Source organism: Pelobates fuscus, chromosome 1 (genome assembly GCF_036172605.1).
Source record: "Pelobates fuscus isolate aPelFus1 chromosome 1, aPelFus1.pri, whole genome shotgun sequence".
Taxonomy (NCBI): domain Eukaryota; kingdom Metazoa; phylum Chordata; class Amphibia; order Anura; family Pelobatidae; genus Pelobates; species Pelobates fuscus.
Window position 1 is genome coordinate 340,138,501 of NC_086317.1, and position 13,400 is coordinate 340,151,900.

General features: G+C 39.0%; 1 protein-coding gene across 1 annotated transcript in view; it reads left to right on the forward strand.

Moving 5' to 3' along the window:
* Positions 1–13,400, forward strand: part of UGGT2 (UDP-glucose glycoprotein glucosyltransferase 2) — a 250,653-nt gene that overhangs the window by 138,717 nt on the left and 98,536 nt on the right. The window contains exon 23 of the mRNA XM_063425741.1: positions 11,872–11,999. Coding sequence (XP_063281811.1) covers positions 11,872–11,999 — 128 coding nt within the window. The remainder of the gene's footprint in view (positions 1–11,871; positions 12,000–13,400) is intronic.

Below are 13,400 nucleotides of genomic sequence, written 5' to 3' on the forward strand. Positions count from 1 at the left end.
GCTACAGAGAAACTAGGGTTGTATCCAAGCCCTTGATGCACACGTTTCACTCTTCATAGAGGAACCGTTTGACTGGCAAAATGCATGCCACCAGTTATTGTTTGGGATTGTGTGTCATAAGGGGGAGCAAAAAGGGGCATTAATACACGAGCTTCAGTACATTATTTTATTTGTTTTAATTTTGTCTACATAGCGCGTTCAATTTATGGTAAATCAGTCTAGAGAATCCCTTGAATTCAGTTTCTTCTTCAGTGCTGTGCAGATTTACCTGTTGCTGTTTTTTTGGGGTTTTTTTTTTTTTAATATTCCATTTGTGCCATTTCTAAGCAGAGCAAATATTCTCCTGCCAAAATAATCTGTAAAATCTGTAATCACTAGAAATGTCCTTCTGCCAATATAACAATAAATGGCTTCATAACAGCATAATGGCATGCTGGTTCAATTATGTCCATTTCACCCCTTCATGTAGTCCTATACATGAGATTAAACATATAAATCATACACCTCAAAGTGCTTCACCATCCTGTATGTTATTACCTTTTAAAAAATTCATAAGATTGAAGAAAGTAATTTAAAAGAAAAAACAAAAATAGTGCATGTAGCCATTTGCTGAATAATTCTTTCAGTGTTTTAGTTTTATAGTACAAGTGCATGATGAAAAACGTGTCCATATTGTAAATACAATCTATGGAGGACCAAAACGGAATGGACAAGTATATAAAAATAAACTACAAATATGGAAATAAACTAAGGTTACTAAAGACAATCACATCTTTTTTTTTTTTTTTGTTGTGCAGGAGGGTACAAAACATTTTCAAACGCCACAACAGTGTATCTAAACACATATCGATGAGGCAGTGACATGTCCGGTTGCACATATTTTGATTTATATAGTTTGCTGAACGTATCTGATGTGGCCCAATGGTGAGAGGTGTTATGAACGTGTAGTCTGGCTTAATGGGGGTGATGTCGAGCTGTAGGGGAGAGTAGTATGGTAGGTCCGGTGAGAGAGTTGTTAGTGAGATGTTTCTGAGGCATCTAGGTGTGTCATCTAGGTTTCTAGTGGAGGATGGGTGCCAGTCAGGGGATACTTGAGCCAGGTTTACCCACATCTTCTAAACTGTCCCATTGTTATTAGTGTGACCCTAGTGAGGGGCAACTAAAGGCGTCTAGTAGGCTCGGGGGAGGGGGGGGTGGGTGGGAATGATGTGTTGGCCGTTAGGCCATCAGAGCTTGGAGTGAGTGCAAGTTAAACTGGGTGTCACGAGTCAAGCAAGTGGGTTATAAACATAAACAGGTTAGACTAAACTTTAAAAACATATCGTTGTTCAAGTCGCTGTTGCTGCATATGCAGCCTTGGGAGGTTGTCGCGGGACAAATTCAGTCGCCGGGTTCCATCTCTGTGATGCTTTCACCAAGGTTTGTGGCTCAGGTTGTGTTATAGAGTCCCGAGAAAGCCAGAGCTGGTAGTAGTGCTGTTGCCTCACAGAGATCTGCAACCTGGTGCTTGTCATTGTCTCTGGGTACTTGGAGTGTGCAAGATATGTTCCAGCGATATGGTATTCCGTGCTTCCTAAGAAGAGGGTGAATGGCTGGAGGGTGCGTCTCCATGCTAGTGGGCCGCCCGAGATAGCTGCATAGAAAGGTGTAGGGTATATTACCACTTACTGCAGTCATCAGCGCGGTTTTGTCGCTACTGTGTTGGAAACGGACCACGAGGTCTCTTGGTACCTCCGCAGGAGCTTTAGGTGATTTCAGTACCCTAAAGTGGCTAGCCAGCCCTACTGCTTTTGCCTGCTTTGGCGGGAGAATAGCCCTCATAAGGTGCCGTAAGAGGTGGGGTATTTCTGCCTCAGGAATGTTCTCTGGGATGCATCTTACTTTTAAATTGTCCTGACGTCCTCCCACACTGAGAAACATCTGTCGTTCAATTCTTGTTGTTGTTGCAGCTTTTGTACTGCCTGCTGGAGCCTGACTATCTGCTGAGTGTTAGCGGTGGAGGTGTTTTTTTGAGGTCTCCAATCCGGCCTTTCAGGCCTTGTAAATCTGCTCTGATGTCTGTGAGCATATTTCGCTGTAAGTCAGCCAGGAGTTCTTTTAAGACTGCGGTGGTCACCGAGGATGTATCTAAGTTCGTTGAGGCTGGTGGGGATGAGCGCGTAATGGGACAGGTCGTCCGACAGCTCTAAGAACGCATCAGAGTAGGCGGCCATCTTGGGCCCGGCTGTGCCATGCGCCTGTCTCCACATTTCCCCGATGTTTAAGCCCATCTTTGGCATGTCTGCTTTTTGCTTTTTTGTTTTGCGACCCATGTGTCGCCCTTTCCTCCGCTGGGTAGTGGTCTCGGGTGTCCAGGCGGGTAATTTCGTCTGATTTTTTTGAGTGTTTATTGCTCGTTGCAACGGAGCTTGCGGTGGATGCGACCACTCAGCTCGGAAGTTCGTCTGTGCCCCATTCACATTATTTAATCCAAACTATTTTGCTGTTCCTTTAAATACCTCTTCTTTCTAAAAAAAAACTACTATTTTTTTTTTAAATCTGCTATATTTTAAAAATTTTCTTTTTTTTTTTTCTTTCTAAAATGACTAAAAGGCATTTATATAATCCAAATGACAGTGTGTCTTGATTCCCTTCCTACTTTAATTTATTTTCACCTCATTTTTGTCCATGTTATTAATGATATTGCAGTCTCTGTTATTCAGGATAGCGCCTAGTTTCTTGGCAATCTCTCTTCTTTGTGATTATAAACTAAACACAATTAAAAAAAAAAAAAAAAAATGAGTCGCTAAACACATATATTCTATATAAAGGTGATACTCAAAACATTTGAATTTATTTCAGTAATGCAACGGACAAGGGGAAACTAATATATGATATAGACGCATTACATGCAAAACAAGATAGTTCAAGGCGTGATTTGTCATAAGTGCGATGATTATGGCTTACAGCTCATCAAAACCCCAAATCCACAATCTCCGTAAATTAGAATATTGTGAAAAGGTGCAATATTCTAGGCTCACAGTGTTCCACTCTAATCAGCTAAGTAAGCCATAACACCTGCAAAGGGTTTCTGAGCCTTTAAATGGTCTCTCAGTCTGGTTCAGTAGGAATCACAATCATGGGGAAGACTGCTGACCTGACAGTTGTGCAGAAAACCATCATTGACTCCCTCCATAAGGAGGGAAAGCCTCAAAAGGTAATTGCGAAGGAAGTTGGATGTTCCCAAAGTGCTGCATCAAAGCACATTAATAGAAAGTTATGTGGAAGAAAAAGGTGCACAAGTGATTTGGATCAAACAAACTGTTTGATTATTTGTCTATCTACTCCTTTCCAAATTGATTGTGCGCATGCTTTCTAGAAGTAAATCACACTGGACACATTGCAGGTTTATGAAAGACTTCAGAATGGCCTTTATTCCAGGGGGTGCGATTCCCTTTTAAAGCAGAAATACGTCATGTACAGAGTCACAGTTAACATAAAGTATACAATCAACAATTGGTTAACAGTCTAAGGGGTCTTGTCTAAACCCACCCTACTGGGCGTGACCCCAGCATCATCACATGACATTTCTTTGTATCCCAGCCCCATTCCAGCTCCATTTTACTACACGTGACATGTTTCTAGAGAGAGCCTTTACTTGAACAAAGGAAGCGGGGGAGGGGTTAGAAAGGGAAGCAGTTACGTTAACGGCAATTCTCCATTTTGGTTACATGATGGGAGGGGGAGCAGGATGTGAGGGGTTTACAGTGGAAATGGTTATTGAGGACACAGAGAGGGGGAAGGGAAGCTTTTACTCTAGCAGCCAGTTTTACACAGTGAACACAGATACACAGAATAAATAGACATTAGTAAATAGACATTTTATCCATTCAAGTATTTTGTCCATAACACAAGCAGCAGGGATGACTGCAGCCTGGAGAGGATTGTCAGGAAAAGGCCATTCAAAAGTGTTGGGGACTTTCACAAGGAGTGGACTGAGGCTGAAGTCAGTGCATCAAGAGCCACCACACACAGACGGATCCTGGACATGGGCTTCAAATGTCGTATTTCTCTTGTCAAGTCACTCCTGAACAGCAAACAACGTCAGAAGCGTCTTACCTGGGCTGTTGCTCAGTGATCCAAAGTCCTCTTTTCTGATGAGAGCAACTTTTGCATCTCATTTGGAAACCAAGGACCCAGAGTCTGGAAGAAGAATGGAGAGGCACACACTACAAGATGCTTGAAGTCCAGTGTGACGTTTCCACAGTCTGTGTTGATTTGGGGAGCCATGTCATCTGCTGGTGTTGGTCCACTGTGCTTCATTAAGTCCAGGGTCAACGAAGGCGTCTACCAGGAGATTTTGGAGCACTTCATGCTTCCTTCCACAGACAAGCTTTATGGGGATGCGGACTTCATTTTCCAGCAGGACTTGGCACATGCCCATACTGCCAAACCCACCAAAGCCTGGTTCAATGACCGTGGGACTACTGTGCTTGATTGGCCAGCAAACTTGCCTGACCTGAACCCCATAGAGAATATATGGTGCATTGACAAGAGACCGAACAGTGCAGAAGAGCTGAAGGCGGCTATTGAAGCACCCTGGTCTTCCATAACACCTCAGCAGTGCCACAGGCTGATAGCTTCCATGCCACACCGCATTGAGGCAGCAATTGCTGCAAAAGGGGCCCAAACCAAGTACTGAGTCCATATGCATGCTTATACTTTTCAGAGGTCCGATATTGTTCTACGTACATTCCTTGTTTTATTGATTGCATGTAATATTGTAATTTACCGAGATTGTGGATTTGGGGTTTTCATGAGCTGTAAGCCATAATCATCGCACTTATGACTAATCACGACTTCAACTATCTTGCTTTGCATGTAATGCGTCTATCTCATATATTAGTTTCCCCTTTTACGTTGCATTACTGAAATAAATGAACTTTTGCACGATATTATAATTTTTCGAGTATCACCTGTATAAGAAATAAAAAGCTGCACACTTTCAAAGTGAAATAGCTCAAGAAGATCACTCTATAATATCAATACTAAAACGTTTGTTGGTACACTGTGTCTTTAAGACAAACAAAACATTTGGTCTGGGTGCCAGGTCCCTCTAGTTTTAACCCTGCAGAGAAACTGCTATGTTTACACTGCAGGGTTAATCCAGCCTCTAGTGGCTGTCTCACTGACAGCCACTAGAGGCCGCTTCCGCGATTCTCACTGTGAAAATCACAGTGAGAAGACGCTGTATGTCAATAGGAAAGCATTGAGTAATGCTTTCCTATGGGCTGTTTTAATGCGCATGCGCATTCGGCTCCACTCGAGAGCCAACGTCAGAGGTCACCAGTGCTGAGGGAGCCCGGCGCTGGATTAAGGTAAGTGGCTGAAGGGGTTCTAACCCTTCAGCCCAGTGGTAGGGGGCCATGAGGGTGGGGGAGACCAAATGACTACTTAGTGGTCCTTTAAATGTGTTGCAAAGTGTTGCACCATAAGCCTTCCTCTGTAGCCACACGCCCTCACTCCAAAAAAAAAAATACTTCCTTGTCAAAAATGTATGCACACAGCTCATCCATTGACAGGACTGAATGATCCAAACTCCAAAGCAACCTGCATTAGAAGGAGATTAGACATTTAATAAGGATATCACTACCCATTTATAGTATTGATGACTGTCTGCAGCAAGGTTGTGCATTAAAAGCTGTTCACTCATTTGCTTTTGCTTTTGGGTCTGAGACTGTGTGCATACATTTGATAAGGATGTCTTTCTGACATGATGGGGCATAGCTAAGGAGGCAGGCTTATGGTGAAGCATTCTGCTAAATATTTATTGGTGCCCAGAGTGTCCCTTTAAGAGCTGAACTCTTTTATATCCATGTATTGGCTTACTACTGCATTCTTGCACTTTTTTTTAATTATTATACATTCCCATAAAGAGACGTTAACTCCTTAACTAGATGATTTGCAAACATTCATTTTAACCTCATACATTGACTCTAATAGTGACTATAACAGCTTTCCCCCGAGAACATAAACAAGAAGCTAAGTTCCACCCACAGTTCAACCATGACCCAATACAACCTCACCAACAAAATTGTGAAAAAACCTAGGCATCTTCAAGGACAAAAAGGTGACACTGAATTTCAAATTGAAATGTTCACCAATGCTGCTAAAAACATTATCTTGAATAAACAAATCAAGGTCTGAATTTAACTTCATCAACTCCAAGACGTTTAAACAACCCATGATTAGATGACTGTCTGCACAGAGCATTAAAGTGTGACAACATATGAAAATAGTCACATATTAGCCACTAGAATTTATTGCTATAGAAATGTATTATAAATTTAAAAAAAAATTAAAAATCCCATTGCTTGGCTCTAGCCTAATTGTCAATAAAACCCATATGTGTGCATTGTTTCCATTCTCCAAAAATATGAATTTATTTTTTCGGTATATTTTTAAAGTACCGTATGTATACAAGTAAATGCTTACCTTTTAGCATGACAGTTATTGGAGACTGATGCATATAATAACCCACAATAACAGAGTTTATTTTTACTAAATGTTATCAGGCATCCGCACGTTACAGGAATATTCGTGTTCTGCCATTGTTTGCTAGCCATCCTAGATGTTTTATTTGCAGATCACTTGGCTGATGGTATTTGCTAGCCTCATTTTTTATTCTGTTACTAATACACACTAGCTTTCTGACTTTCAAGTTTTTTTATTTGTTTGTTTGTTTGTTTGTTTTTTATAATGGGAATGCATGGTTTTGATTACTCTTAAAAATTTGACCATAACAGCAATTGCAAATTATTGTTCAGAATTAGAACACACTCTATTTTGCTTCTGCCAACCAAAACCACATCAATTTGGCTACTGATACACACTGTCTATTATAAATGTATAATTACTGTTATTAGTGCAGGGATGACTTTGTTTGTTATAAGCTAATGCCATCACCTAAATTTCATCCCCTTCCCATGTTTGCTAATTCAAAGTGAAAGTTTCCAAAGGCAGCTTATCAGAACCGTTGTGTCAGGCTTATCAGATGTAGTGGATGTTATAATGGCATCCATGTAAAACATGTTGACGTGTTGCGCTTTCTGACAGTTGCCAAGAATGAAACACCTGTTTCTCTGTATTCGTTATTTGCACTGATCTTTTCAATTCATTTTACTGCAGCGAAAAGCGTATATGACTGTAAGGGAATATAGGAACATCGATATAAATATGTTAATGCCTCATGTACTTAGCATTGTTGCATTTAATTCTTGGCTGCCATGAAACTGTTGACTTCTTTGCAGCATTGGGAGAAATATGTCATAATCATAAGTATGTACATTCAAAGAGCGTTAAGTACTGTGCTTTGTGGGCTATATTGTACTGCTGGGCATGTCATTTATGAATAAATAGTAGCTTACATGCAATTATCACTCTGTGCTTTGCAGATGATTATAGAAGTATTTAATGGGCAGTTTAACACTTCAAATATATTTAATGTGTTTGGCTTTCACATTACAACCAAGGTATTAAAATTCATAAATGTTTCGTCATTTTCATGTCTTCAAATCCCGTTGTTATTAGATTTTCTATGTTATGTATTGCAGTATCTGGTATTTCATTTCTTACCACTGTGGGTATTGCAGTTTGACAACAAGCAGCTTTGTGTTACAACCTGTCATATATGCACTTTATTATATATTTAGATCTACCGGATGTTCTATCCATCAGCTTGGATATCTTCTAATCTAAAGATTCACTACTAGCCATTGCAATATTAGCAATTGGCAAGTGAAAATGCAGCCTTGCAAGTAGAATTTCACACCTGGCGAATATGCTATAACTCCTTCAAAAAATTGTTATAAACCCACTTCTTCATAAAAGCGTATCGATTAAACTGTTAATAGCTCCCAACTGATTCCTCTTCTGCAACTGTCACTAATCTAATACTATCCTTACCTTGTTGTGTCATTTTACCCCACTCCCTCTAGCATGTAAGCTCATTGAGCAGGGCCCTCAACCCCTCTCTTCATGTGTGTCCAACTTGTCTGGTTACAACTACATGTCTGTTCGTCCACCCATTGTAAAGCGCTGCGGAATTTGACGGCGCTCTATAAATATCATAATAATAATAACTTACAGTGGCAAGTTACTTTCAAAGCATGGCTAGCAGCATAAGACTTCAAATTTTAAACCTTGGTTAAAACTGTTCGGGTTCAGACATCTTTTTGACAAAGTGAATTTTTCGATTTTTCTAGGTGTTCTCAGAGCTAGCTGACACCTGTTATTCCTACAATAATGTTGGAATTACTGAAGGGTTTTCAATTCAGAGCTGTAGTATACATTTTCTTTGATTGCCTTTCTATAAAATGTCACTTCTACCTAAGAATGTAGGTCCTCATGATACACTTGCATGACCACAATTGGCTCTTTCATTACGTCTGGATGGTCTGTTAAAAAATGAATGATCTATCTGTGCTCATAGAAGACCGTTACTATACCAGTATTAACTTGCTGTAGCTCTTGGTAAGGTGATTGCTCACAGAATTATCTTGGTTCACAATTTTGCAATTTAACTCTGTTTTTACTTTTCAATTAGGTCCTAACTCTATACATAACTCTAATCAACTTATTTGACATAATACGAGTCTCCTAGTTAACCTAGATGCTGGGAGCCCTGTCATATGTGGCTTTTATTTTACCGTATATACTAGAGTATAAGCCGACCCGAATATAAGTCGAGGCCCCTAATTTTACCCCAAAAACTGGGAAAACTTATTGACTCGAGTATAAGACTAGGGTGGGAAATGCAGCAGCTACTGGTAAATTTATAAATAAAATTAGATCCTAAAAAAATTATATTAATTGAATATTTATTTACAGTGTGTGTATGAGTGCAGCGTGTGTGTATGAGTGCAGCGTGTGTGTGTGTATGAGTGCAGTGTGTGTGTGTTGCAGAGCCTTGGTGGGCAATTTTATTATTATTTTTTAATTATTTTAATTTTTTTTATTATTTTTTATTTTATTTAGTTATTATTTTTTATTTTATTATTTTATTTTTTTTCGTCCCACCTCCCTGCTTGATACATGGCAGGGAGGGGGTATCTCACTTCCTGGTGGTCCAGTGGATGGGCTGTGTAGGAGGGGGGCTGGCAGAGCGGCTACTTACCTCTCCTGCAGCTCCTGTCAGCTCTCTCCTCCTCCGCGCCGGTCCGTGCAGCTCCCAGTGTAAGTCCCAGTGTAAGTCTCGCGGCCGCACTATGACCCCGCGGCTCTCGCGAGACTTACACTGGGAGCTGACAGAGGTGCTGAACGGACCGGCGCGGAGGCGGAGGGAGCTGACAGGAGCTGCAGGAGAGGTAAGTAAGAGCTCCCTGCCAGCCCCCCTCCTACACAGCCCCATTGTCTGTATTATGGCAATGTAAATTGCCATAATACAGACAAATGACTCGAGTATAAGCCGAGTTGGGGTTTTTCAGCACAAAATATGTGCTGAAAAACTCTGCTTATACTCGAGTATATACGGTATTTGAATAACTGCTTGCTATACGGGGAAGCTGTAGTAATATGGCAAATTTGACTTTAGAGTAGGGTGAGGGATACTTTTACTACCTTGGCAATCCCACTGAAAAGTGTTCAAAGGAGTGAAAGTTTCCAAGGTCAGTTATCAGAACCCGTGTGCCAGGCTTATCAGATGTAGTGGATGTTGTATCATTTGATGTTTCGTTTTTTTTTTTCAAAATGTCTTTCATTTTCTATTCATTTACTGCAGTTCCACCACAATATTGTGTTCACTTGTACATGTACTTTAAGAAAGAGTATATGCTAAATCCTATAGAAATATTCCTGATCTTCTGTGAAAGGAAGACATTAATTTTAACCAACACGCTCAACGTATTAGTCATTGAATGTGTTGTGTTATCCGTTCATATGCCTGAATGTTAAATGCCTACTCCCGTTTTACCATTCTGAAGTAATTACTCACAATAATAATTAGACAACAAACCATTCAACGAATTATGATCTCGGTTTACAAGACATTTAACTTTATCTTGGTCCTATCTTTGTTTATGAGACTAATTTATCCAGCAGCGACAGCCCTGACAATTTGATAAATCAGTCCCATAAAAGGACAAAGACTAAAGATAGATTTTCTCAACGGAGGTAAAATTACATGGGTTGGTGCATGTGAATGCTGTAGATGTCTGTGGGGCACTTTCTAGGCACAGTTTACAAAGCTCAAACCATAAACCAAGATAAAGAAAACAAAGAATGCAAGCATCAAATGTTTTCTTTACACCTAATTTATTCTTCTTCAAAGGCAACTATATTTCAGACTTAGAGGAATTGTCAGTTCAGATGTAATGGCACATTCTTATATCTACTCATTTGTGCTTCTAGCTTGTTTGGGGTGGGACTGGGGGCTTATATTGAATGCAAACCTGAAGTGGCAAGTCTGACATCCAGTGCAAATTCCAAAATATACAATGCTTCCATGCTTGTTGCATTTTGCCTAGAAGTTCAGCTTTATTATTTGGGTGTTGTTTTTTTTTGGACATATCAAAGCAGGAAATGCTTCAGTATGTTTTGGACTTATGCAGAGCAGAAAAGTTTGGTTCATCCTTGTTATAAATAAGTATATATTAGATGTGTCTGGACTACGTCTTTTGATGTTTATACTTTCTTCAAGACTTCTATATCACCCACAAATATATCACCCAAAAATATCAATACACAATCCGAAGTTCTTTATAGAAAAAAAAAGTATGAATTTATTCTACTCACAATGCAAACAACAGTACATACAAGGAGTATTTCTGACTGAGTGTGTCTGTCAGTGTGTATCAGTATCTGTGTGTCTGGCATTTTACATCTCTGTATGTGTGTGGCAGTGTGTGTGTGTCTGGGAGTGTACGTGTGTGTATGTGCAACAGTGACTGTGTCTGAGACTTGCAAATGTGAGTGTATGTGCCTGGGCATTTGTATGCATTGTGTTGTGTATGGTGGGACTGCTTGTTGTCTTGGTGTGTGCATTATGTTTTTGACGAGGTTGTGTATGTGTAAGGGGGTGACTGTCTTTGGTGCTTATGTATGAGGATGACTGTGTATTAGGATGACAGCGGTGAGTGCAAGTTGAGTGTGAGTGTGGTGAGCCTAAGTGTGACATGGTGAGTGTGGGGGTTAACTGTGGGGGTGGGTGAGCGTAACAGAGTGACTGTGTGGGGGTGAATTTGGTGGTTGATTGTGTGTGCAGGGGGGTGAATGTGACAGGGTGACTTTGGGGATCTGTGTGGAGTATGGCAAGGTGAGTGTTGGGAGTTTAAGTCTGTGTGGCAACACCTTGTGTTCATATTTAATATTTTCTTTCTTTCTTTCTTCTTTTTTTTTTTTTTTGCCCCATTCTTGCTTACTTTTTGGGCAGAGAGGAGGGCAATGATCCAGGTCTTGGTCATGGTCCGTCCTAGATCTATGTGAACTCACTATCTGCCAAAACAGCTGCAAGGGGCTTAGCAGAGTGACCCCAAAGGGCAGCATTGGCAAATTAAATTTGTTTATTATATAAAATATACCTACAATCGTCAAAATCTTTATACATGTTTCTGGGCTATGAGAATACACCTTGGGAATAGTGTATGCATGAATCCCATAGTAAAGGGTTACATTTTGTTTTCTTAAACTTTGTTCAGGAGACTTTATTTAGTTGCATTCTCATCATAGCTCAGTGCATAATTTCCTACAGTATAATTTCAATAATTGCCATTATTTCATGTGTATTTGCAACAGTTTCATACATGTTAATGTCCGGACTTGATAGATTAAATGTAGCAGGATTGAATAATTTCCTTTTTTTTTTTTTTTTTCTTATTTTTCTTGTTTCCCTTTTAGGTTTTGAGTTCTGTTGAAGTTGGTGAATTTAATGAGGAGGATTTCCATTTACTGGAAAAGATTACATACAGTACCTCTGCTGAAAAAATAAAAAACCTTGTGAAAAAGAGAACATTATCTTCAGAAAGGTAGATATCAATATAGACCTGGAAGCATGAATGTGGACTGCAGTTAGTATCAAACGATGCAAACATAAGCTGTTTAAATAAAACCTGATATATTCATTATGAGAATACTAATACTAATGGTGATAATTCTATTATCCAAAAATAATTTATGATGAATATGGTATCTGTTAAATACCATTCAGTATTTTCTCAAAATAAATCATCAGTACAGCAATGCACCCTTTGTAATAGTGACCGGTAACTACAAAATTAATTAAAATCATAAGAGGATCTACAAATTCAATAGGTTATTTTTCTATAAATAGTAAAAAACAAAAAACAAAAAAAAACAACCACAACAAAAAACACAAAGTTTATATACCCATACTACATTGTCCATTGCGAAGTAATATATGTTTGGATGTGTAGAAGTAAATATAATTTAAATCCTGCCTCCTGAAACTGTAAGCCTATTCAAGAAGGATCTCCGTTAATTTATTTTCTTTTTCAATCACCGTCAATGATATATGAGAATCTTTTCTCTTATTATTTAAATATAATATAAATATAGATTGCTCTTTTTAAAATCCGATCTTGTTATAACTCTGCTTTGTGCACCTAGTTAAGGATTTTAACTCCTCTGTAGTTTTGCAAATGTCTTTAATTTACATAGACTGAGTACTATAAACTATTTATATTCTTCATAGTACCATATTGACGTTGGTAATTTTATTTTGTTTTTTTTAATCCCTTTGCTTGCTACTCCAGGTTCTTACTAGCTACATTTACTATTATTGAAATCTGTTCAGGGAGCTTTGCACTACTCTCTGTTTGATAATATTCTTTTTTTTTTTTTTTCTGCAATATACACATCCACATCAAAATGACCAGCATTACCTATGGAAATATTACTGAACAAATACAAATTATTAATATCTTGTATACCTCATTTACCACAGGTTAATGTCTCTGAGCATTCATGCTGATTATTATTACTTAATGTAGTATACCGGTGTCATCAGAAAATCAATGATTGTGGGCAAGAAATCAAATTCCTTCTTCTACATCAACCTTTCGTCCATATGTTGAAATTCTTGGTGCAGCTTGTTTGTACATACCTTTGCTTCATGCGGGCACGACTTTAGAAAGACTCAGCTGATTCAAAATATTTGACACAGATCATTTCCTGACTTAAGACTACATGCCTAATCCTTCTCTCTTATCTCAACGTACTAGATTTTGTGGCTGTCAGAATTGACAGCCATATCTACCTCTTAATATCTAGCTCTGTAAACTATCCTAACTATTTAACTTTTGTCTCTATAAGCAGTAGGCCTGGGAATAGGTTCTTAAATTATAATTATTGAAATGTCCACATAAGTGAAATCTGTTGTTCTGTCTTGTGGTTTTTGCTTCTCTTAA